Consider the following 27285-nt stretch of genomic DNA (forward strand, 5'->3'; position numbering starts at 1 on the left):
ACAATGAACACTTATTTTAACTTAATATAATACATGAATAAAATCTATTTAGTCTCAAATAAATAGGTTCAATTTGGTTTAAATAATGCAAAAACAGTGTTGGAGAAGAAAGTAAAAGTGCAATATGTGTCATGTAAAAAAGCTAACGTTTAAGTTCCTTGATCAGAACATAAGAACAAATGAAAACTGGTGGTTCAATATTCCCAGTTAAGACGTTTTAGGTTGTAGTTATTATAGGAATTATGACGTGTCGACCATCTCTCTATACCATTTGTATTTCATTTCCTTTGACTATTGGATGTTCTTATAGTCACTGTAGTATTGCCAGCCTAATCTCGGGAGTTGATAGGCTTGAAGTCATAAACAGCGTTGTGCTTCAAGCATTGCTAAGAGCTGCTGGCAAACGCAGGAAAGTGCTGTTTGAATTAATGCTTACGAGTCTGCTGTCTATCAAGTATCAAATCATAGACGTAATTATAACATAATAAGCACAGAAATACGAGCCTTAGGTCATTAATATGGTAAAATCAGGAAACTATAATTTCGAAAACAAAACGTTTATTCTTTCAGTGAAATACGGAACCATTTCGTATTTTATCTAACGGGTGGCAACCCTAAGTCTAAATATTGCTGTTACATTGCACAACCTTCAATGTTATGTCATAATTATGTAAAATTCTGGCAAATTAATTACGGTCTTTGTTAGGAAGAACTGGTCTTCACGCAGTTCGCAACGTGCCAGGCGGCCCAAACTGTTGCATATACCCTGACTCTGCTTGCACTGAACGCAAGAAAAGTGACACAATTTCCATAGTTAATATTGCCTGCTAACATTAATTTATTTTAACTAAATATGGAGGTTTAAAAATATATACTTCTGTGTATTGATTTTAAGAAAGGCGTTGATGTTTATGGTTAGCTACATTTGTGCAGCGATTGTGCTTTTTTCGCGGATGCGCTTTTGTTAAATTATCACCCGTTTGGCGAAGTTGAAGTAGGCTGTGATTCAATTATAAATTCCCAGGCACCGCATTAATTATATGCAACGCAGGACAAGCTAGTTAACCTAGAAATATCATCAACCATGTGTAGTTAACTAGTGATTATGTGAAGGTTGATTGTTTTTTATAAGATAAGTTTAATGCTAGCTTGCAACTTACCTTGGCTCCTTGCAGCCACAAGGTCCTTTTGACGCTGCACTCGCGTAACAGGGTGTCAGCCTGCCACGCAGTCTCCTCGTGGATTGCAATGTAATCGGCCATAATCGGCGTCCAAAAAGGCAGATTACCGATTTGTTATCAAAACTTGAAATCGGCCCTAATTCCCATACCGATTAATCGGTCGACCTCTAGTTCTAGCCCTGTGGTTACTGTAATGACTGATCAAACCGACACTCAATTAAAGGGACACGTTCACCAATGACGTATACAAAACATGTGTATGTCTATGTCTGACACACACACACACACACACACACACACACACACACACACACACACACACACACACACACACAAATGGTTTAATTATTCACATTCCTGTGTGCTAGCCAGGCGATTAATCTATTTTTCATGAGTGCAGAGTAGAGTACAGACTGTAGCTCTAAGCCCAGGTTATTACTGTAACACGGCCACATAGGGAAATCAGTACCTGGGAGACAGACATACACTCATAACACACAAGCCGTCTCAGCTCTTTAAGCATTAGCTCCGTCTCTTACCACGTCTCTTGTGTCAACATAAAAGGAGGCCAGGGAGACCAGTAAAATGCAGTAAAAATGGTTGCTTTATCCAACACCTTCAGATAGAATTACAACATTTCATAAGTAACTAACTGGGTTAAATCCCTGTACTTTTCCTATGAGGTGATATATTGCGTTGGGATTCATGTGCGGTTGTCCTGGTGCTCCTGTGCTCTCTCTGCACTGCCTCCTGCATTCTGATGAAGTCTGGATGCTAGCATCACACACACACACACACACACACTTAACATGCAGAGCGTTCCCTTGTGCATGACAAGCTGAGAAGTGGATCAGATACCAACACACAGGGGAGACAAGATGTATTACACACAGAGGAGATTTGCACAGGACTGCAGAGTAACAGAGCTAATATGCTACTAAACATTACGGTCATTGACTGAATATCCAAACTCTTAGCAACTAAACGTAGCACCTTGCACTCCAAAAAATGCTTGTTTAAAAACTACCCAGCACTGGGTGAATATTGGACAGAACACACATTGGGCTATTTTGACCCAGCCAGTTGGGTCACTTAGTTGGGTTATTGAGCTATGTCCCCACTGGGACAGATTAGAAGACGTGGCTTAGTTATGTTTGGCCACTGGTGATAGTAAATGTAATCTGTTCAGGGTATTATTATCCTCATGTATAGGAATTAGATTTACTCTCACAGGTGGCCAAAAAGAACTACCTGAAAGAGACCCCCATACTATTTTTTTAAAATCAGCTACTGCATCAACCCAGCATGAAAGTGGATACAAATCCAACTGATGGTTAAATTAACATGTTTGGTGTGGCTTTCAGATAGTTATTTTTGTCCACCCATGAGAGTAAATGCCATTCCTGTTCATCAAGTTTGTACACTGCAAATTTCAGTTCTGTCAATATTTCTGCCTATTAGATATTTTTATAGAAAATGTATAACGTTATTATTTAAATATAAGAAAGTGGTGACTATCCTTAGTCATGTTACATTTGATACTGGCTCTCCGAGGCATGCTTCAAAATCGTTAAGCACTTTACGTCAAAGCAGTGTGCCGACAGTGTGTATCACTTCATCAGAAGCACGTGACTAATGACATCCAAAGCTTTGTTTTGTCCACCAACCACCTGTATTGGTTTTGATGGAAGACAAAAGGTTACCCTGCGCACATTCAACGGCGTCTGTGACGTCATCTATAATAATTTTGCTGTTCAAAGGGACAGAGTGTAATTTAATGGGGAGGGGTGATCCAAATTATTATTTTTTTCTCTCTGGGGAGGGTTGTGTGTTTTTTTTATTGGGCACCGGGGACGGTAGTACGTTTTACCCTGGTTTACGTTCGCTATTTGCAGGTTTTACTATATATCTACTAGACAAATTTCCCCATCTGCTTGCCTGCGCCTCCCCTTTATCAAGGTGTTTTGGTACTTTCCTTCTGCACTACGCTTCTCCGTGTGCTAACTTTTACTATACCACTCTTAGAAAAAAAAGGTGCTATGTGGAACCATTTACTGTAGGGTTATTTGGTTTGTCACCATATGGAACCCTTTGCAGAGGGTTCTACCTAAAACCCTGTATGTAGACTTCGACATAGAACCCCTGTATATAGTTCTACCTAGAACCCTCTATGAAGGGTTCCACCATCCTTATTAACCTTTACTATTAAATTATTTATGACAATACATTATCTATCTATCTATCTAGCTATAACGCTGGTGGATATTGTCACGCCATGACCTTAGTTATCTTTGTTTTCTTTATTATTTTGGTTAGGTCAGGGTGTAGTTTTTGTATTATCTAGGGGGTTTTGTATGTCTAGGGTTTGTGTTTATCTAGGTGTTTATATGTCTATGGTTGCCTAGATTGGTTCCCAATCAGAGGCAGCTGTTTATCGTTGTCTCTGATTGGCGACCATATTTAGGTAGACATATTCCTTGGGTATTTGGTGGGTTATTGTCTATGTGTAGTTGCCTGTCAGTACTCATAGCTTCACGTTCGTTTTGTTGTTTTGTATAGTTTTTTCAGTGTTTATTCTTCATTAAAAGAAGCATGTATTCTTATCACGCTGCGTCTTGGTCTCCTCGTTATTACGAACGTGACAGATATACAGTGCATTCGGAAAGTATTCCGATTTTTTCCACATTTTGTTATGTTACAGACTTATTCTAAAATGAATTAATTTAAACATTTTGCGCATCAATCTACACAGAATAACCAATAATGACAAAGTGACAACAGGTTTTTAGAAATGTTGGCAAATTCATAAACAAATAAAAACTGAAATACCTTATTTACATATGTATTAAGACCCTTTACTATGAGACTTAAAGTTGAGCTCAGGTGCATCACATTTCCATTGATCATCCTTGAGATGTTTCTACAACTTGATTGGAGTCCACCTGTGGTAAATTCAATTGATTGGACATGATTTGGAAAGGCACCTGTCTATATAAGGTCCCACAGTTGACAGTGCATGTCAGAGCAAAAACAAGCCATGAGGTCGAAGGAATTGTCCTTAGAGCTCTACCTAACCTTAGAGCTCTGAGACAGAATTGTGTCACAGCACAGATCCGGGGAAGGGTACCAAAACATTTCTACAGCACTGAAGGTCCCCAAGAACACAATGGCCTCCATCATTCCTAAATGAAGTTTTGAACCACCAAGACTCTTCCTAGAGCTAGCTGCCCGGCCAAACTGAGCAATCGGGGGAGAAGTGCCTTGGTCAGGGAGGTAACCAAGAACTCGAGTGTCACTCTGACAGAGCTCCAGAGTTCCTCTGTGGAGATGGGAGAACCTTCCAGAAGGACAACCATCTCTGCAGCTCTCTACCAACCAGCCCTTTATGGTAGAGCGGCCAGACGGAAGCCATTCCTCAGTAAATGGCACATGACAGCTCGCTGGAGTTTACCAAAAGGCACCTAAAGGACTCTCAGAACATGAGAAACAAGATTCTTTGGAAACCAAGATTGAAATCTTTGGCCTGAATGCCAAGCACCACATCTGGAGGAAACCTGGCACCATCCCTACGATGAAACCATGGTGGTGGCAGCATCATGCTGTGGAGATGTTTTTCAGTGGCAGGGACTGGGAGACTAGTCAGGGTTGAGGGAAAGATGAATGGAGAAAAGTACAGAGAGATCCTTGATTAAAACCTGTTCCAGAGCGCTCAGGACTTCAGACTGGGGTGAAGGCTCACCTTCCAACAGGACAACGACCTTAAGCAAAGAGCCAAGACAATGCAGGAGTGGCTTCGGGTCTCTGAATGTCCTTGAGTGGCCCATCCAGAGCCCAGACTTGAATCCGATCAAACATCTCTAGAGAGACCTGAAAATAGCTGTGCTGCAACGCTCCCCATCCAACCTGACAGAGCTTGGGAGGATCTGCAGAGAAGAATGCGAGGAACTCCCCAAATACAGGTGTGCCAAGCTTGTAGCGTCATACCCAAGAAGACTCAAGGCTGTAATCACTACCAAAGGTTCTTCAACAAAGTACTGAGTAAAGGGTCTGAATACTTATGTAAATGTGATATTTCAGTTTCTTATCTTTAATACAATTGCTCAAATCTGTACAAACCTGTTTTTGCTTTATTATGGGGTAGTGTGTGTAGATTTATGAGGGGGATAAAAACTATTTATCCATTTTAGAATAAGGCTATAACGTAACAAAATGTATAAAAATTCAAGGGAACTGAATACTTTCAGAATGCAGACTGAACAAAAATATAAACGCAACGTGCAACAATTTCATTCAAGTTCATAATGAGGAAATCAGAAATGAGCAAATCAGACATTTTGGCCCTAATAATATTGATTTCACATGACTGGGAATACAGATATGCAATAAAGATATGCATCTGTTGGTCACAGATACATACAAAAAAAATGGGCCTCACAATGGGCCTCAGGATCTCGTCACTGTATTTTTTTTGCATTCAAATTGACATAGATTAAATGCAATTGTGTCTGTAGCTTTTGCCTGCCCATACCATAACGCCACCGACACCATGGGGCACTCTCTTCACAATGTTGACATCAGCAAACCGCTCACCCAGATGATACCATACACATGGTCTAAGGCCAGTTGAACGTACTGCTAAATTCTCTAAAACAACGTCGGAGGTGGTTTAGGGTAGGGAAATTAACAATTCTGTAGCAACAGCTTTGGTAGACATTCATCCAGTCAGCATGCCAATTGCACTCCTTCAACACTTGAGACATCTGTGGCATTGTGTTGTGTGACAAAACTGCACAGTTTAGAGTGGCTTTTTATGTCCCCAGCACAAGGTGCGCCTGTTTAATTATCATGTTGTTTTATTAGCTTCTTGATATGCCACACTTGTCAGGTGGATCTTGGCTAAAGAGAGTTGCTCCCTAACAGGGATGTTGTGAGCAATTCAAGTCGTAAGTTTACAAACACCTTAGCCTAAGACATTTAAACTCAGTTTTTCACAATTCCTGACATTTAATCCTAGTAAATATTCCTTGTCTTAGGTCAGATAGGATCACCACTTTATTTTAAGAATGTGAAATGTCAGAATAATAGAAGAGAGAATGATTTATTTCAGCTTTTATTTCTTTCATCACATTCCCAGTGGGTCAGAAGTTTACATACACTCAATTAATATTTGGTAGCATTGCCTTTAAATGATTTAACTTGGGTCAAACGTTTCGGGTAGCCTTCCACAAGCTTCCGACAATAAGTTGGGTGAATTTTGGCTCATTCCTCCTGTCAGAGAAGGTGTAACTGAGTCAGGTTTGTAGGCCTCCTTGCTCGCACACGCTTTTTCCGTTCTGCACACAATTTTTCTATGGGATTGAGGTCAGGGTTTTGTGATGGCCACTCCACTACCTTGACTTTGTTGTCCTTATGTCATTTTGCCACAACTTTGGAAGTACAGTGCCTTGCGAAAGTATTCGGCCCCCTTGAACTTTGCGACCTTTTGCCACATTTCAGGCTTCAAACATAAAGATATAAAACTGTATTTTTTTGTGAAGAATCAACAACAACTGGGACACAATCATGAAGTGGAACAACATTTATTGGATATTTCAAACTTTTTTAACAAATCAAAAATTGAAAAATTGGGCGTGCAAAATTATTCAGCCCCTTTACTTTTCAGTGCAGCAAACTCTCTCCAGAAGTTCAGTGAGGATCTCTGAATGATCCAATGTTGACCTAAATGACTAATGATGATAAATACAATCCACCTGTGTGTAATCAAGTCTCCGTATAAATGCACCTGCACTGTGATAGTCTCAGAGGTCCGTTAAAAGCGCAGAGAGCATCATGAAGAACAAGGAACACACCAGGCAGGTCCGAGATACTGTTGTGAAGAAGTTTAAAGCCGGATTTGTGGCAAGAAGAAAGCCATTTCTTAAAGATATCCATAAAAAGTGTAATTTAAAGTTTTCCACAAGCCACCTGGGAGACACACCAAACATGTGGAAGAAGGTGCTCTGGTCAGATGAAACCAAAATTGAAATTTTTGGCAGCAATGCAAAACGTTATGTTTGGCGTAAAAGCAACACAGCTCATCACCCTGAACACACCATCCCCACTGTCAAACATGGTGGTGGCAGCATCATGGTTTGGGCCTGCTTTTCTTCAGCAGGGACAGGGAAGATGGTTAAAATGGATGGGAAGATGGATGGAGCCAAATACAGGACCATTCTGGAAGAAAACCTGATGGAAAAAGTCCAGACCTGAATCCAATCGAGAATCTGTGGAAAGAACTGAAAACTGCTGTTCACAAATGCTCTCCATCCAACCTCACTGAGCTCGAGCTGTTTTGCAAGGAGGAATGGGAAAAAATGTCAGTCTCTCGATGTGCAAAACTGATAGAGACATACCCCAAGCGACTTACAGCTGTAATCGCAGCAAAAGGTGGCGCTACAAAGTATTAACTTAAGGGGGCTGAATAATTTTGCATGCCCAATTTCAGTTTTTGATTTGTTAAAAAAGTTTGAAATATCCAATAAATGTCTTTCCACTTCATGATTGTGTCCCACTTGTTGTTGATTCTTCACAAAAAAATACAGTTTTATATCTTTATGTTTGAAGCCTGAAATGTGGCAAAAGGTCGCAAAGTTCAAGGGGGCCGAATACTTTCGCAATGCACTGTATGCTTGGGGTCATTGTCCATTTGTAAGATCCATTTGCGACCAACTTTAACTTCCTGACGGATGTCTTGAGATGTTGCTTCAATATATCCACATAATTTTGCTTCCTCATGAAGCCATCTATTTTGTTAAGTGCACCAGTCCCTCTTGCAACAAAGCACGCCCACAACATGATGCTGCCATCCCCGGGCTTCACGGTTAGGATGGTGTTCTTCGGCTTGCAAGCATCTCCCTTTCTCCTCTAAACATAATGATGGTCATTATTTTTTTTTTGTTTCATCAGACCAGAGGACATTTGTCCAATGTGCAATTTCCCCATGTGCAGTTGCAAATCGTAGTCTGGCTTTTTTTATGGGGTTTTGGAGCAGTGGCTTCTTCCTTGCTGAGCAACCTTTCAGGTTATGTCAATATAGGACTCGTTTTACTGTGGATATAGATACTTTTGTACCTGATTCCTCCAGCATATTTACAAGGTCCATTGCTGTTGTTCTGGGATTGATTTGCACTTTTCGCACCAAAGTACGTTCATCTCTAGGATACGGAATCTGTCTCCTTCCTGAGCGGTATGACGGCTGCGTGGTCCCATGGTGTTTATACATGCGTACCGTTGTTTGTACCGGTGAAGGTGGTACCTTCAGGTGTTTTGAAATTGCTCCCAAGGATTAACCAGACTTGTGGAGGTCTACAATTTTTTTTTCTGAGGTCTTGGCTGATTTCTTTTGATTTTTCCATGATGTCAAGCAAAGAGGCACTGAGTTTGAAGGTAGGCCTACATCCACAGGTACACCTTCAATTGACTCAAATGATGTCAATTAGCCTCTCTGGGATATGTGGGACGGTAGCGTCCCACTTAGCCAAAAGCCAGAGAAAATGCAGAGCTCCAAATTCAAATAAATTCCTATAAAAACAAACATGTAAGATACCAAATTAAAGCTACACATGTTGTGAATCCAGCCAACATGTCAGATTTCAAAAAGGCTTTTCGGCTAAAGCAAACGGTGCTATTATCTGAGAATAGCACCTCCATAAACAAAACAGAGAAAACATTTCAACCCTGCAGGCGCGACACAAAACTCAGAAATAACAATATAAATCATGCCTTACCTTTGACGAGCTTCTTCTGTTGTCTCCAATATGACCCATAAACATCACAAATGGTCCTTTTGTTCGATTAATTCCATCCATATATATCCAAAATATCAATTTATTTGGCGTGTTTGATCCAGAAAAACACTGGTTCCAACTTGCGCAACATGACGTCAAAATATCTCAAAAGTTACCTGTAAACTTTGCCAAAACATTTCAAACTACTTTTGTAATACAACTTTATGTATTTTTCAAGTAAATAATCGATAAAATTGAAGACGGGATGATCTGTGTTCAATACAGGAAGAAAACAAACTCTAGCATGCTTTCTGGTCATGCGCCTCTGTCAAACAGTACACATGAAGTGACCCTCGTTCAAGATGGCCATACTTCTTCATTAAACCAAGGAATAACCTCAACCAATTTCTAAAGACTGGTGACATCCAGTGGAAGCGGTAGGAACTGCAAGCAAGTCCCTTAGAAATCTGGATTCCCAATGAAAACTCATTGAAAAGAGGGTGACCTCAAAAAAAAGAAATCTGAATGGTTTGTCCTCTTTCGCCTGCTATATACGTTCTGTTATACTCACAGACATGAGTCAAACAGGCTTAGAAACTTCAGAGTGTTTTCTATCCAAATCTACTAATAAATGCATATCTTATCTTCTGGGGATGAGTTGCAAGCAGTTGAATTTGGGCATGCTTTTCATCCATAATTCCAAATGCTGCACCCTATCCTAGAGAAGTTAGCCTATCAGAGGCTTCTAAAGCCATGACATCATTTTCTGGAATTGTCCAAGCTGTTTAAAGGCACAGTCAACTTAATGTATGTAAACGTCTGACCCATAGGAATTGTGATACAGTGAATTTTAAGTGAAATAATCTGTCTGTAAACAATTGTTTGAAAAATTACTTATGTCATGCACAAAGTAGATGTCCTAACCGACTTGCCAAAACTATAGTTTGTTAACAAGAAATTTGTGGAGTGGTTGAAAAACAAGTTTTAATGACCCCAACCTAAGTGTATGTAAACTTCCGACTTCAATTGTATATGTAAAAAAAATAATCTGACAAAACCATCAGTAGGCCTAGAGTTGAAAATGCGATGCGAAAACTTGTATAGCAGGATATCCGGAAACCTCCAACCAGCATTTTTGTCTATTATTGTGGTGTTGAACATGATAATGAAGCGCCTACGTCAGTATGCTTTGTTAATTGATTATGCGGTGCATTGGCAGAGAAACCTGTTGGTGGAAAATGTGTTGCATATATTCTATATAATTTTAAATATGGCATCAAAATGGAGAATATCAGATTTCCCACTAGCTGATCATTGGTCGTAGTGTCAGCGAACCATCAAACTTCTGGCCCGTAGCCCTTCGTGGGATCGACTGTGCCACAAAAGCATACTGAAGTGACAAAGTCGATATCAACATTTACAAACACAGGGTTGCTAAAGTTATTATTATTTGTCCTCTGTAACATTATTTTGAGTTAATTCTATTAGGGGGGAGGGTGTTAAATACATTTTACAGTACAAGAGGAGGGTCATGGTAAAGCATTGTTAATGTTGAGGGGAGGTGCATTATAAAAACAAATGTTTATGACACCTTGAGTTGGACCGGCTACAAAAGCATCAGTGCTCACCCTTAACATATGTTGACGACACAACAGAACAAATGAACCCGGAATGGTATTTACTCTGCATTTTATATGCATTTTTAGCCACGCCACCTACTAAGCCATGCCTCCAGTCTTCTGATCTGACCCGGTGGATCATAGCGCAACAAACCATGCAGCATCAACAACCCAACCTGGCTTTTTTAAAAGAAAACAACCCAAGTAAGTGATCCAACAGGCTGCGTCAAAATAATCCACCGTGTGTTCAGTCCAATATTTACCCAAATTGGGTTGTTTTAACCCAGCACACTACCTTATAATGGCTTGCCTACTTACAAATCACGGGATATTCAAACATGAACGTTCCTCTAAGCACCTAAAGAGTTGTCAATACGCCACACTGTCAGCATCACTGATGTCATTATCATCGTAACACATTACCCCCAACACTGTTCCTGACTTGAGTGACATCAGAAGAATGCTCAGGTTTGTTTTCCTTCCCGATCAGGATCATCCATGAGGATGGCTACTCAGAAGATGAGTGTAAGCAGTACATAGCTGTGGTCTACAGCAACACCATCCAGTCCATCATGGCTATCATCAAGGCAATGGGCAACCTCAAGATCGACTACACAGAAGCCGCCAGAGAGGTAAGACACACACACACACACCCACACACACACACACACACACACACACATTTGGGCATGTTTTTTAGGCTCCTCTGTTTCTGCAGTCAGATAATTAGAGAAGAGGTCCAGCTTTGCCTCTACACATCCACTAGAGCTCTTGGGTTACCATGTCCTGGGCCTTAACGACAAGGTTAGTCACTATCATCCATAATCTCATGCTTGATCCAAGGAGCCATTTCATGTACTAACACAGTTTGAAAAGAACAGCCAATAGGAAATTGTGTGTACAATTATGCAGCCATTGACATACCCCACCCTTCAGTCTGGCCCCCCATTAATGAGCACACGAAGGCCTTGCAACTTTCCATGAGAATATTTCCCCAGGTGACTGAGTTGATTCCACAGGAGCTGGATACTGTATAGATCCCAGATATATAAAGATATAGATAGATAAATAAGTGCTTAATTTGAAAAAAAAATAAAGAAAATAAAATTAAACCAAATGCAGCTAGTTTGCAGTCTTTACAGCTTCAGTTTGAATTGATTATTTTAGCTGTGTTGTTGGCTAGTTCCTCAGCAACAACATTGTCCTGACAAGAGAGCACATTTTCTAGGCCAGGCATCTATGCCGTGCATCATTAGCTCATTGTTATGGATGTATCCAAATAAATGTCACAAGAAAACATCTTAAACAAACGCAAACGCAGCTTCTTTACTGTTATTCTGGCTGCACTGTTTGACGTGCCTGAAAGGTTAGCCGTAGTTGGCTAGCTACAGTAGCAAGCAAGGAAGAAGAAGGTTGCCAGCCAGTATGGCAATTGAACATTTAGAACAAACGTCCATAGATACAGAACAAAAAAAGTTAGCAACGGTTTGTGTCGGGACTATATCATGTGGAAGGATGAAATAGCATGAATAAATTACGCAAATATGGTATGCAAATATGTTATGCAAATATATTATGCAAATATGTCAATCATTATTTGAAAACGTTGCTAACCTGTTGTATAAAAGTGATAATGCCGTCAAAGCCGGTGTTTGGAGGATATATTGGCACGGTTTTCCGGCCCTTGACTTTGCTTAAGTAAAGTTGCTCTTTTCAATTGTGATATCAACATATTCAAAGGTACAGTACCAGTCAAAAGTTTGAACACACCTACTCATTCAAGGGTTTTTCTCAATTTTTACTACATTGTTGAATAATAATACAAAACTATGAAATAACACACATGGAATCACCAAGAAACATTTATTTTATATTTGAGATTCTTGAAAGTAGCCAGCCTATGACAGCTAAGTAAAGAGAAACGACAGTCCATCATTACTTTAAGACATGAATGTCAGTCAATCCGGAAGCTTTCGAGAACTTCTTCAAGTGCAGTCGCAAAAAGCATTAAGAGCTATGATGAAACTGTCTCTCATGAGGTCCACCAAAGGAAAGTCAGACCCAGAGTTACCTCTGCTGCAGAGGATAACTTCATTAGAGTTAACTGCACCTCAGATTGCAGCCCAAATAAGTAACAGACACATCTCAACATCAACTGTTCAGAGGAGACTCCGTGAATCAGGCCTTCATGGTCAAATTGCTGCAAAGAAACCACTACTAAAAGACACCAATAATAAGAAGAGACTTGCTTGGGCCAAGAAACATGAGCAATGGATGTCAGACTGGTGGAAATGTGTCCTTTGGTCTGATGAGTCCAAATGTGAGATTTTTGGTTCCAACCGCCGTGTCTTTGTGAGACGCAGAGTAGGCGAATGAATGATCTCAGCATGTGTGGTTCCCACCGTGAAGCATGGAGGAGGAGGTGTGATGGTGTGGGGGTGCTTTTCTGGTGATGCTGTCTGTGATTTATTTAGAATTCAAGGCACATTCAACCAACATGGCTACCACAGCATTCTGCAGCGATGGGCACCTCATCTGGTTTGCACTTAGTGGGCCTATCATTTGTTTTTCAACAGGACAATGACCCAACACACCTCCAGGCTGTGTATGGGCTATTTGACCAAGAAGGAGAGTGATGGAGTGCTGGATCAGATAACCTGGCCTCCACAATCACCAGACCTCAACCTAATTGAGATGGTTTAGGATGAGTTGGACCGCAGAGTGAAGGAAAAGCAGCCAACAAGTGCTCAGCATATGTGGGAACTCCTTGTTGGAAATGAATTCCAGGTGAAGCTGGTTGAGAGAATGCCATAGGAAAGAAATAGAATGGATTTCAAATCAACGCTGCTGCTCTAATCAACCAAATATTCTAAATTCCAACGTTCTACGAACATTGCTTTGGTTGATATAGCATTTTTATTAGTTAGAATTGCCTCGACAATGGACAACTATTAATGGATGTCCTGTGCATCGTGCGCACACACACACACACACACACACACACACACACAGTGCTCAGGGAGATAGAGAGAGAGCGTGAGGAAGTTTAGAGAGTGATTGAGAGAGAGGCGTTTGAGGCTGTGAGTGGGTTTTCCTGCCTCCATGAGGGCCATGCAGGCTTGATAATGAAGAAGAATGCTGAAAAAGGAAAAGGTGGCACTTGGACTAGGCTGTTTATTGGAATGGGTTTATTTAAAACTGCTGGCAGGACAAATTTCACAAGCAGATTTCCTTAGCAGTGTGTCGGCACTGTGCACCTCAAAAACAACACTGCTGCTGGGTGGTTCCACCAATTAGTTGCCTATTAAATCGTGTAAAAAAATAAACAATTTAAAACAACATTTTTCCCATCTCAAGAGGTTAAATAAATATAAATTGGCAATAAGAGTAGAACCAGTTCACCTGCTTTTACATTAGGATTTGACTAATAGATGTTCATCTTTCTATTGAAAAAAATATTATAAAAAGGAATAGTTTCACCATATTAAAACTAGAGTTCAGTTCACGTAACAGGGTTGACCTTAAAATTGGGGACATGTTGTTCTTTTTACTTTAATAAAATGAATCACTAATCACATGAAATAAATAATAATCTTTAGAAATGACTTTGTCAAAGCAACAAAATAATCAGGGCTTTACAATGATGGTAAAAATGTTGGGAATAAGTGGGTTAAAATCCTCCCAGAAGTCACAGAGGATGCACAGAGGGACGAGGTCAAAATGCTGAATTTTGTCTTTATTTATACATTACTACGTGGCCAAAAGTATGTGGCCACCAATTCATGTTAGTGGATTTGGCTATTTCAGCCACACCCATTGCTGACAAGTATATACAATTGAGCACACAACAATGCAATCTCCATAGACAGACATTGGCGGTAGAATGGCCTGTACTGAAGAGCTCAGTGACTCTCAACAAGCCACTGTCATAGGATGCCATCTTTCCAACAAGTCAGTTTGTCAAATTTCTGCCCTGCTAGAGCTGCCCCGGGCAACTGTAAGTGCTGCTATTGTGGAAACGTCTAGGAGTAACACTCATTACCAAGTTCCAAACTGCTTCTGGAAGCAACGTCAGCACAATGACTGTTCATCTGGAGCTTCATGAAATGGGTTTCCATGGCCGAGCAGCTACACACAAGCCCAAGATCACCATGCGCAATGCCAAGCATCAGCTGGCGTAAAGCTCACTGCCATTGGACTCTGGAGTGATGAGTTACTCGTCACCATCTGGCAGTCCGATGGACTAATCTGGGTTTGGCAGATGCCAGGAAAACGCTACCTTATGCAATCCATAGTGCCAACTGTAAAGTTTGGTGGAGGAGGAATAATGGTCTGGGGCTGTTTTTTTATGGTTTTGGTTCGGCCCCTTAGTTCCAGTGAGGGGAAATCTTAACACTACAGCATACAATGACATTCTAGATGATTTAGTGCTTCCAACTAAAGTGGCAACAGTTTGGGGAAGGCCTTTTTCTGTTTCAGCATAACAATACCCCCGTGCACAAAGTGAGGTCCATACAGAAATGTTTTGTCGGTGTGTAAGATCTTGACTGGCCTGCACAGAGCTTTTACCTCAACCCCATCAAACACGTTATGGATGAATTGGAATGCCGACTTCGAGCCAGGCCTGATTGTCCAACATCAGTGCCCAACCTCCCTAATGCTTTTGTGGATGAATGGAAGCAAGTCCCCGCAGCAATGTTCCAACATCTAGTGAAAAGCCTTCCCAGAAGAGTGGAGGCTGTTATAGCAGCAAATGGGGACCAACTCCATATTAATGCCCATGATTTTGAAATGAGAGTTTCGGCAAGCAGGTGTCCACATACTTTTTAGACCATGTAGTGTATATATCGTTTTTTGTGTGGTCTATATTAAAGGGCAATTCATTTACTATAACAGGCTTTTCAAATTAAATATTTGTGCACAATGTCTACTTAAAATATCAAAGGGATGCAAAATGCCCTCATTTCGTGGAACGACCCTGCTGCTGCTCCCTGCAAATGCATCATGCAGCCCAGACAATGCAAGATAAAAGTAGTTTGCTTCAGTTTGATCTTTTTTTACTTCATCGATATATCTGGAAACTTGGGGAGTTTGCTGTTCGCCAACATCAAACGATGACTACCTCAGGCTGATAAGGAAGGCTTAATTCCCAACCCATCTTCAAGTCTTTCTTCTTATTTACAGACCCATACACACACACACTCACACACAGCTTCGCTGGTCTCACCTGTCACACCCAATGAGTCTGCAGTAAGAGAAAATAGTGGTACTAGTGGTACCATGCAGAGGGCTTAGCCTGTGAACAAACTGTCAGTGTGTTCCTTAAAGAGAGCAAGCTCCAGTGTATGACCGTATATATTAGAGGGCTTCAGTCTTGGGTCTGTAGCTGTAGGATGCGTGGATGTGCTTTATAACTGTACTCTCGTCTTCACATGGCCTGAGGGGAGGGTCTAACAGGGATGAGTAGAGAGGCTGCCTTGGTTTTTAAGGGAGGATGGATTTGGCTCGCTCCTCTGTGTCTTCAGACCATCCTTCATACAGTGTGTCGCTGGACCTAGTGATACTTACTCTGTCTCCTATGCAGGCAATTAGTGCACCGGCTGCCACAAACATGCTCTCATACAGTACATTCAGACAACAGACAACATTTACGCATAGGCAGTGATGCACAAGAACACACAGAGAACAGTGCATAGACACACACACACACACACACACAAACACACACACACACATATACTTGTGCCCGGAATTGGCTCAGTGAGTCATCCAAAACCCAGTGCCCAGGGAGGATGCAGAAGAGAGGAGATCTTGCCTCCATATGCTGTGTTATTTCATTTCATTTGCTTAGCCATTTCATATCAGAGAAAGATGCCCAAAACACAGGCAAAAAATCCTCTGTGAACTGCACTCCAAGGCTATTAAACTGTTGTCTTGTGTTTTATATTCATTTTTATTTCTATTAGTTTTAAGATTTTATTTGAAATTCTGTTTAGTTTCAGTTTGTTTCCAGATCGACTTTACTAGTTTCATTTAGTTTAGTTTAAGTTTTATTAAGACATTTCGAATACGTTTTTATATGATTAGTTTTAGTGTTAGCGTTAGGGACATAAAGTAGCCTATGCATGGGAGGGTAGTAGCCATGAATGTGTTGTATAGTTTTGGTGTTTTTGGGGATGTCACTTCTTGCCACTTTCGGGTATCACAGATGCACCTCTCCTGACTTCACTCCTCGACTCTAGTCTACTGTCGGCTGCTTTAGCCTTACCACTCAAACGCCCCCAATATCTGTGGTGCTGCTCGTGGCAACGTTATCTCGCTGAGTCTACCTTTACCTCTCAATGTGACGTGCTAGATTCAGACGCTTGAAAACCCCATTAGCAAAAAAGCTTGAAAACCCAATTTGATTTTGCCCCCAATAAGACACAAGAGGCAGTGCTGCATCATGAATACAGTCTGAAGTAAATGCCGTTGTTGGCCTCACGCAATTTACCTGTGACTGTATTCATGATACTTTTATTTATTAACATTTCATTTAACCTTTATTTAACTAGGCAAGTCGGTTAAGAACAAATTCTTATTTACAATGACGGCCTACCCTGGCCAAACCCTAACCCGGACGATGCTGGGACAATTGTGCACCACCCTATGGGACTCCTAATCATAGCCGGTTGTGATACAGCCTGGAATTGAACCTGGGTCTGTAGTGACGCCTCTAGCACTGAGATGCAGTGCCTTAGACCACTGCGACACTCGGGAGCCCCAGCACTGCCTCGCATGCCTTATTGCTTTTATAAAACTGTTAACAACATATTAAAATAACAATGATTTACTGTACATATTTTCATTAAAGTGTTATTTTGATAAGTAAATTAATACAATTTCATTCTTCCACCAAAAGATATAGTCCGGACAAAAATCTGGTTGTTAGATATTTTAGTCATGTTGCTACAGACCCAATCGTTAATCATTTTTGCATAGTTGCTATGCAAAAGGAGTGGTCAACCATTCCCAACAAAATGGTTGCTATGCAGGCTCGATAACGTTCTTCACATTTGCTAGCTAGCTAGCTAAATAAAACTTCAGTTAATTCAGTCACCTCAAACATTGAACCTGGAATGGCAGTATGCTATTGCGGCATTATTGTTTGGTGTGCTTTTTTTCATTAGGCATTTACTTGGATATGTCCATGACAATGACGGTGATGTGTGAAAAAGTTGTCTCGTCTGGGCACTGTTCACTCTCTATGTGTAGACCCTTTTACAGTACACGACACACTGATGTAATGCACAGATGCGTGCAACTCTTTTGCAGCCGTAAGAAAGCCATCGCCATCTGTGCCCATTCAACATAGCCTAGATTTACGTTCCATTACAAAATAACTTTTGGGGGTTCTCATATGCTTGCAATGACGTTTTGATTCGTGCCTGAACATTCGCTAAGATTATATTTGGATGTGACCTTTGCAAAATAACTATTTTTAGATGCAGCAGTTGTTAGCTATAATGCTAACGCTCATTGATATAGGCTGTAGCAAAAGCTAGCCAAAGAGCCATTTTACTGGTTTAAGTGTTTTTTAAAGAATAATGCAGTTGATTTGTGATGATAACACAAACATTCAATTGTAATCCAAAAGTAGTGGGAAATGCACTCATAAGAAACAAGTAAATAGAGGCTTTTTTTTTGCTGGTGTTCTATATTTGAACCCAACTTTGTTCTGCCACCAATTTGCACGCATCGCCCTCCTGCGACAATGTTTGTAAACACAGAAAGGCGTCAATGGTACAGAGATCAGGCAGACAGTGGGGCTTATATTAACCCCTGCTTGTACCAAACTAAATGCTAGACTGGAAGTAAAGGGAAATAATGTGCGAGTTTAGATAAATACAAGAGATGATTCGGACAGCAACATGAACATGATATTGTTATAGGGGAGCAGTGATAATTTTCAGGTGGAACAGTTTGCAGGCATGCTATGCCTGTGACGGCCAATACAGCACGGCTTGGAACGCTGCTTGTCCAATCAGCTTTCAGGATCCAAACAACCAGTTTTATGATTCCCTATAATGCACAGTATAATTCAATGACTATGAAGTTAATTCTTACATGTTCTATGTTTGAGCTGCTTTTGAAAGCCAAAGTCGAATTGAAAACATGATTGGCATTGTTCAATTTTCGTTTTCATAATAGCAAGCCAGGACTGATGGTTTGGTTAGTTAAGCTAGCAAGTCTTTGTGTTTGGTTACCAAGGCAACCACTGTAGCTAAGCTAGTAAACTTCCTAGCTACTTCCATACTAGCAAATAATAAAAACTCAAAGTGAATAATCAATCAATTTGGTGAAGTGGATGTTGAACACGTTTCTACATTTCTTGCGGAAATGTGTTCAATTATAGCCTTGGTATAAAAGGGATAATCAACTCGGGACTCTCTGGAAAATAATGCAACTAATGCAATAATGCTGAGTTTCAGTATAGTTTTTGTTTTTCAAACAAGTCTGTTCATTATTTTATTTCAGTTCCCTAATCATGAAAAAACGATTCAGTTTTCATTTTAGTTTCAGTTTTAGTTTACTGTAATAACATTGCTTCACTCCCAGTCTTAAATTGAACTGTATATTTATGGAAATTTTGTTCCACTTCACCAAATTGATTGATTATTCACTTTGAGTTTTTCTTATTTGCTAGTATGGAAACACAGGTGACACAGCAGATCTGCATACTGTACGTGTATGTGGGTGGAGAGGTGTTGTCTCATTGTATAGTATCTGGAGGTATCCATCAGTCTGTTCTGCTGAGTCTCTGGTTATGGAGGTGCCTGGCTCTCTGAGCCTAGACAGGTGTTCATCTCACTATAGAGAGATGAATGCCTGACTAGGTAGGGATTCCACAGTAGCTAGGTGGGTAAATAGCTTACTGACTTGCTAGCCCTCTACACTCAATAGCTGGACATTAGGAGAGAAATGTGTGGCCATAACTCGGAACTATTTAATGTCGTGACTTTGACCCCTTGTCTTCACATTGGCGACAGACTTCTGTTGTCATCATCACCATCATCCCATTAATTCCTGTCTATTTACAGTACAGAAGGTAGTGGGAGAAAACCCAGAGGAAATACAGTGGGGCAAAAAAGTATTTAGTCAGCCACCAATTGTGCAAGTTCTCCCAATTAAAAAGAATAAGAGAGGCCTGTAATTTTCATCATAGGCACACTTCAACTATGACAGACAAAATGAGGAAAAAAAATCCTGAAAATCACATCGTAGGATTTTTAATTAATTTATTTGCAAATTATGGTGGAAAATAAATATTTGGTCACCTACAAACAAGCAGGATTTCTGGCTCTCACAGACCTGTAACTTCTTCTTTAAGAGGCTCCTCTGTCCTCCACTCGTTACCTGTATTAATGGCACCTGTTTGAACTTGTTGTCAGTATAAAAGACACCTGTCCACAACCTCAAACAGTGACACTCCAAACTCCACTATGGCCAAGACCAAAGAGCTGTCAAAGGACACCAGAAACAAAATTGTAGACCTGCATCAAGCTGGGAAGACTGAATCTGCAATAGGTAAGCAGCTTGGTTTGAAGAAATCAACTGTGGGAGCAATTATTAGGAAATGGAAGACATTCAAGACCACTGATAATCTCCCTCGATCTGGGGCTTCACGCAAGATCTCACCCCATGTGGTCAAAATGATCACAAGAACGGTGAGCAAAAATCCCAGAAGAACACCATACCTACTGTGAAGCATGGGGGTGGAAACATCATGCTTTGGGGCTGTTTTTCTGCAAAGGGACCAGGACGACTGATCCGTGTAAAGGGAAGAATGAATGGGGCCATGTATCGTGAGATTTTGAGTGAAAACCTCCTTCCATCAGCAAGGGCATTGAAGATGAAACGTGGCTGGGTCTTTCAGCATGACAATGATCCCAAACACACCGCCCGGGCAACGAAGGAGTGGCTTCGTAAGAAGCATTTCAAGATCCTGGAGTGGCCTAGCCAGTATCCAGATCTCAACCACATAGAAAATCTTTGGAGGGAGTTGAAAGTCCAGCAACAGCCCCAAAACATCACTGCTCTAGAGGAGATCTGCATGGAGGAATGGGCCAAAATACCAGCAACAGTGTGTGAAAACCTTGTGAAGACTTACAGAAAACGTTTGACCTCTGTCATTGCCAACAAAGGGTATATAACAAAGTATTGATATAAACTTTTGATATTGACCAAATACTTGTTTTCCACCATAATTTGCAAATAAATTCATTAAAAATCCTACAATATGATTTTCTGGATATTTTTTCTCATTTTGTCTGTCATAGTTGAAGTGTACCTATGATGAAAATTACAGGCCTCTCTCATATTTTTAAGTGGGAGAACTTGCACAATTGGTGGCTGACTAAATACTTTTTTGCCCCACTGTATATCTATCTCCTGCCTGCCACTAGCTGCCACTGTCACACTTTATTACAACAGTGCATTATTTATCAGCCAGACACCTTGTCCAAAGACACTTATATATATCCCATATTAGCTATCCACACAGTGTAGATTGCCTGGCCTCTGGTTATGACAGGTCCCCAGTGATGACATAACAATATATAAAGCTACGTATTTAAACTGTGGCACAATTGACCTTGGGCCATTGGCCACCTGTCAAAACAAACCAATATTTATTAGCTTTATCTGAGTCACTCAATCATTGCTAGAGAGACCCTTTAACTATTTATGATAAGATCTTACCTCATCACAGCAGATGTGTTTGCTTGTTGATAATGTGGGTTCTCCCTCCTGAGATTTAAACATAAGCCCTCACTCTCTGCGATGTCTCTGGCAATGACTATTCTGTAGTCCTGTGGTATGTCTGACCTGCAACCTCCTAGCCCTGGCCATAATGGCCCTCTCCTGTCCGCTCCCACCCCTGCAGGATGACGCCCGCCAGCTCTTTGCCCTGTCGGCTGCTGCTGAGGAGCAGGGCATCCTGCCCGATGACCTGTCCAAAGTGATCCACCGCCTGTGGTCCGACAGCGGAGTGCAGAGCTGCTTCACACGCTCCAGAGAGTACCAGCTCAATGACTCAGCCGCATAGTGAGTAGGCATAGTGTGTGTGTGTGTGTGTTTGGCTGCTTGTGTGGTTTTTGTTGTGTTAGTTAGTTGGTTAGTTTGTTTGCTGCAGCAAAGAGCGGTATGGGAGGGCCATCTTATTTGGGCTACGGTTAGTAATACAGTAAAAGACGCTCTATAACTTTAGACTACATCCCTTCATGAGGATATAAAACTCTCTGTGGTTCCCTTTCAGTCGGTCAACTCGGTACAACACAGCTATGGGGAGTTTGCACGCTGGCGTTCTCTACTGAAGAACATTAGAATCACGTCTGACAAGGCCAAAGCACTCATTCCTTCAATGTTCTTCACCTTGAGCTTAGCGGAACAATTTCACGCATTTGACAAACAAATTAACAAAAAAAATCTATCAGGCTTTGCTCCAACTTATCTATCCCACTTAAGGAGTGCCTGCTCATCCTTCTGGATGTTGTGTGTTAAAGCTCGATAACCGGTTTCGTGAGTTTGAATTTGGTAGGATTAAGTGTCTTGGGCTGAGGCATGCAAAAGTCTCCCTGGCTTAACCTGGTTGATGTGCACTCTGTCGCTGGCTAAGGGAGGCGACTTGAAGGGAGAGGTCGGGCCAGGTCGGTGGGCGCTCCCTGCCGCCTGTGCCCTGCCGCCTGTGTTCTGCCTCAGTCAAGCCCCGTTTACCTCTCTTCCCAGACTTGGTCGATGATCGTCTCTTATGTGGACGGGATCAGGCTAGTTAAACAGCACTGTATAGCTAACTCATCAAGGCGAGTTAGCTAGCGTACTGCCACTGGTGCTTCCATGTGTTTGTGTAGCTCTCTCATTTAGCATATGAAGCGTTCAGTCAATTGGTTATTCTAAATTGACTGTACTGTGGCTAGTGCTAGCCTGCAGGGATAATTCCAGGTAGCAAGACTGATAAGCTGCATGTGGATGTCGGCTAGCATACAGTACTGTGACAAAAGTCTGTCTGTGCCTATAAAAGGGCCAGGCTATGGTGGGCTATACAGTACCACGGAAGCACAACGTGCTCACTAGGTGCTCGGTACCCCTTTCCATAGGTGTCTTATTACTGGGATTCATTGCTGGGTCCTCCCTCTAGCTCACTGGTCCCTATGAGGTACTTAGTGGTATAGGTCATGGACTCGGTAGGCGATTGGCAATCGTGCTTTTATCCCACACACAGTCTCTGTGGTTCATCTGAACTCCAAGATGAGATGTCTGTCTCCTGCTCAACGCGTTTTGTTCCTGGGAGTTAGATTTAATTACGAATGGCCCTGTCTGTTATCACAGATGGGGTCTGTTTTTCAGAGCTGTCTGTCCCTTTTCTAGCTGGGTTACAAGGTGCGGTGTCACCGGTACCTACTACTGGTGGGCATGATCACCTCCATGATAACGTTTTTTTCCTGGGTTCATTCTTAATGTGTGCAACCCCCGCACACATAGCGCATTGAAAGGGGAGGTGGCACTGGCTGGGGTCCCCCCTTGCCCCCCTTCCCAGATGTTTGCTGTGACAACTACCCCCAAGTGGCACTGCTAGCCCCAATTCTGACTTGTGCTCTGATATCTGCTTCACTTCACTCTCGTAAAAGCCTGGGTTTTCTGCCTATTACCTAAAATTTATCAATTGAATGTGTGAGTTCACAACTCCAATCCAGATGTGTTGGTCATTACTGAGACATGGTTAAGAAAGAGTGTTTTGAACACTGATGTTAACCTTTCTGGTTATAACCTTTTTCGGCAAGACAGATCTTCCAAAGGTGGTGGAGTGGTAATCGTTACCAAGGAACACCTTCAGTTGTCTCCACCAAGTCTGTCCCCAAGTCTGGCCCTCGTTCTCAGGTCATTGACTTCCCACCAGTCATTGCTCTTGACGTGCGTGATTCTAATGTTCTTCAGTAGAGGGCGCTGACGAGCAAACTCCCCATAGCTGTCTTGTTCCTCGTTTCCCTCCTTCAGGGAACAGTATCACGACTCAGGATATGACCCAGATGCAGACATAGGAGGCAATAGTACAAAAGACAAAGTACAGTGAGACACAGGTTTTATCTTGGACACATGAAACATAGGATGGATACGGAGGGTGCGGGGCAACAGAAGATGAACAGCAAAGGGGCTAAGGATTTTAGAGATGGGGAAACGGAATCTCCAGTGATGATGAAACAGGGGTAAAGTTTACAGGACTCCACCTAGAGGAGCAGGTCCCGAGTGGACAGCCATACACTCTGCCCATGCCGATAGCGGGAAGCAGGGGTCTGGTGGCGATTCGCTTGTCACGATACCTGGACGTGGTCTTCAAAAATAGCAGCCCGGGCTCTCTTCCAGGTATAGTGACAGCGGCGGATGAACATCTGAGCTCGAAGGGTGAGAGACCAGTGGACAAGCAGGGAAGGGTGTTATGGGCGTATTCCACCCACATGAGTTGCTGGCTCCAGGTGGTGGGGTTGACCGAGACGAGGCAACAAAGGGCCATCTCCAGGTCCTGATTGGCTCGCTCTGACTGGCCGTAAGATTGGGGGTGGAGACCAGAGGACAGGCTGGGTGACGACCCAATGAGGGTGCAGAACGCCTTCTAGAACCAGGACAAGTACTGGGGACCACGATCAGAGACAATGTCAACCGCAAGTCCATGGATCCGGAAGATGTGCTGCACCATTTGCTGAGCCGTCTCCTTGGCTGAGGGTAACTTGGGAAGGGGAATAAAATGGGCGGCTTTAGAAAACCTATCCACCACCGTCAGGATAGTAGTGTTGCCGGGAAGCCCAGTAACAAAGTCCAGGGATATATGGGACCAAGGGCGGTGAGGAACAAGGGAGTGGTTGAAGCCAGGGGCCTACGGGAGCCTGGATGGCAGGTCAATCTTGAGGAATGTGTCCATTCCAGGACCGGGGAATGGGCAGAGTCCGGGACAAACATCCGCTTAGCCCCCTCGGATTCGGACTGGGAATGCTGCACCTTACAGACCAGGCTCTCTATACCCCAGACGACTGCAGCCGGTAGACAGGAGGTAGGGAGGATGTTCTTGGGTCAGATGGAGTAGCTGCGGGGAAATACAACCGTGAGAGTGCATCAGGCTTCATGTTCTTCGACCCCGAGCAGTAGGAGAGAGTGAAATTGAAACAAGTGAATAACAGGGCCCAACGAACCTGCCTAGATTTGAGGCGATGGGAGAGGAAAGCGCAGGGGTGCAGCGTTTGGTCCTAGTCAGAACGCTGGGACAGGATGGCCCCACTCCGACATCTGAGGCTACGACCTCCACCACAAACTGACAGGGCATGTCCGGATGCATTAAGATGGGGGCTGTAGTGAATCGACATTTGAGGTCCAAGAACGCCTGGTCAGCTGCTGGAGACCATGTGAACGGAACCTTGGGAGAGGTGAGTGCTGAGAGGTGGGAAGCCAGGATGCTGTAACTCTGGATGAATCGGCGGTAGAAATGAGAAAACTCCAGAAAATGTTGCAGCTGCACCCTGAATGATCACCTTGTCGAGATCCATCTGTATATACCCTGCAGCGATGACGTATCCTAGGAAGGAGATGATGGAGCGATGGAATTCACACTTCTTCGCTTTAACCTCTTGAGTGTAGTGTTTTCGTGTTTGGCTGATAAACATACCCAATTGAAACTGCCTATTTCTCAGGCCCAGAAACTAGAATATGCATATTATTGTCAGATTTGGATAGAAAACACTCGACAGTTTCCAAAACGGTCAAAATATTGTCTGTGAGTATAGCAGTACTGATATTGCAGGCGAAAACCTGAGGAAAATCCAACAAGGAAGTGCTGTTTTTCCTGAAAGCTCTCTGTTCCATTGAATGCCTTGCCTCCATTTAAAGGGATATCAACAAGATTCATTTTCCTATGGCTTCCTCAAGGTGTGAACAGTCTTTAGACATAGTTTCAGGCTTTTATTTGGAAAAATGAGCGAGAAAGATCACACCGCGTCATTGTATGGCTGGGTGACAGCAGCGTTTTGTATGCACAATAGCTTGGAGCATCCATTTTCTCTCTCTCTCTGAAGAAGCTACATTCCCGGTTGATATATTATCGATTATATATTGTAAAAACAACCTGAGGATTGATTATAAAAATCATTGACCTGTTTCTACGAACATTATGGATACTATTTGGAATTTTAGTCTGCGATGTCGTGACCGCTTGAGCCTGTTGATTTCTGAACATAACCGGCTAACCAAATGGAGGTATTTTAGATATAAAAATAATCTTTATGGAACAAAAGGAACATTTATTGTGTAACTGGGAGTCTCGTGAGTGCAAACATCCGAATATCATCAAAGGTAAGCGATTTAATTAATTGCTTTTCTGACTTTCGTGACCAATCTACTTGGCATGGCAGAACGGCCTCCAACCCACGATAGAACCCGTAGCCAAGTCAATCAGGGGATTGTGCTTCTGGAACCATAAATATCCCAAAACCACGGGTACGTGGGGAGTATCTATGAGCAGGAACTCTATGCACTGTGTGATTTCCTGATTCTCGTAGGTCGATCGGAATCGTAGTGCGGGTGACTCTGCCAATAGAGCACCCATCCAGCCCTCTGACGTCCATGGGAATGGAGAGGGGTTGAGTGGAGATGCCCAGCTCCGACACCACGGTAGCGTGAATAAAGCTTTCATCGGCCCCAGAGTCAATGAGCACCCGGAGTGATTTGGCCCGGTCCCCCCACAACAGGGTGGAATAGAGATGGGTGCGAGTAATGGGAGATTGGAAAATCCCCGTACGGCTCACCAGAGTACTCATTCTTATTGATGAGCCTGGTCTTTTTAATGGACAGGTAGAAATATAATGTTCTGTAGTCCCGCAATACAGACAGCTCCTGGTGTTCAGCATAAATGTTAATCTGGAGACAATCGAGCCCTTCCCAGTAGCTTGGGCTCTAGAGGAGGCGAGTCGACCACCCTCGGCGTGACATCGGATTCTCTCGTAAATTACTTTGAGTGTTTCCGGGATTCCTCTGAGGCGAGGCGAGAATCGAGGGTGAGCGAGGGCGACAGGGAACATATTCTCTCTCCCGCCTACGTTCTCGTAGCCGCCTATCAATCCAGATGGCCAAGGCTATGAGGTAGTCGAGGTCCATGGGCAGCTCCTGGGCTGCAAACTCATCTTTGATCACCTCCGATATTCCATGAAGGAACATGTCGAAAAATGCTTCCGTGTTCCAGGCCCTGTCAGCCGCCACTGTCAGTCACCAACGAAAATCCACTGCGTAGTCTGCCACACTACGGGAGTCTTGATGTAGCTGGAGCAATTTACGAGCACCCTCTCCCTCGGACAACGGAGAATCGAACACCTTCTGTACTTCCGCCACAAACTCCTCCAGACTGAGGCAGACGGTGGACTGTTGCTCCCACACCGCCCGTAGCCCAGGCAAGTGCCCTCCCGGACATCAGCGTTATGAGGTACCCTATCCTCGAGCGGTCCGAAAGGAACGACGAAGGCTGTAGCTCGAAGATGATGGAGAACTGGGAGAGAAAGGCCCGGCAGGTTTCAGAATCTCCAGTGTAGCACGCCGGGGGAGGTAGGCGGGGTTCTCGGGACACTGTGGTATGCTGGGAACAAGTGCCGCTGGTGGTGGTGTTGCTGAGAGTCTGGGGAATTACTGGTGTGGCTTGCTGCCTTGTAG

At 42.7% G+C, this 27285-nt stretch overlaps 1 protein-coding gene across 2 annotated transcripts in view; it reads left to right on the forward strand.

Moving 5' to 3' along the window:
• The window catches only part of LOC110527783 (guanine nucleotide-binding protein G(i) subunit alpha-2), a 165477-nt gene that overhangs the window by 120601 nt on the left and 17591 nt on the right, over nucleotides 1-27285 (forward strand). For both annotated transcript variants that reach the window (XR_016497228.1, XM_021609289.3), the window contains exons 3-4: nucleotides 11057-11198; nucleotides 21491-21651. Coding sequence is in view for 1 of the 2 variants with exons in the window: in XM_021609289.3 (XP_021464964.1) it covers nucleotides 11057-11198; nucleotides 21491-21651 (303 nt within the window). In the remaining variant the exon portion in view is untranslated. The remainder of the gene's footprint in view (nucleotides 1-11056; nucleotides 11199-21490; nucleotides 21652-27285) is intronic.

The sequence above is a fragment of the Oncorhynchus mykiss genome, chromosome 7 (genome assembly GCF_057628025.1).
Source record: "Oncorhynchus mykiss isolate SJ-2025 chromosome 7, ASM5762802v1, whole genome shotgun sequence".
Classification (NCBI taxonomy): Eukaryota; Metazoa; Chordata; class Actinopteri; order Salmoniformes; family Salmonidae; genus Oncorhynchus; species Oncorhynchus mykiss.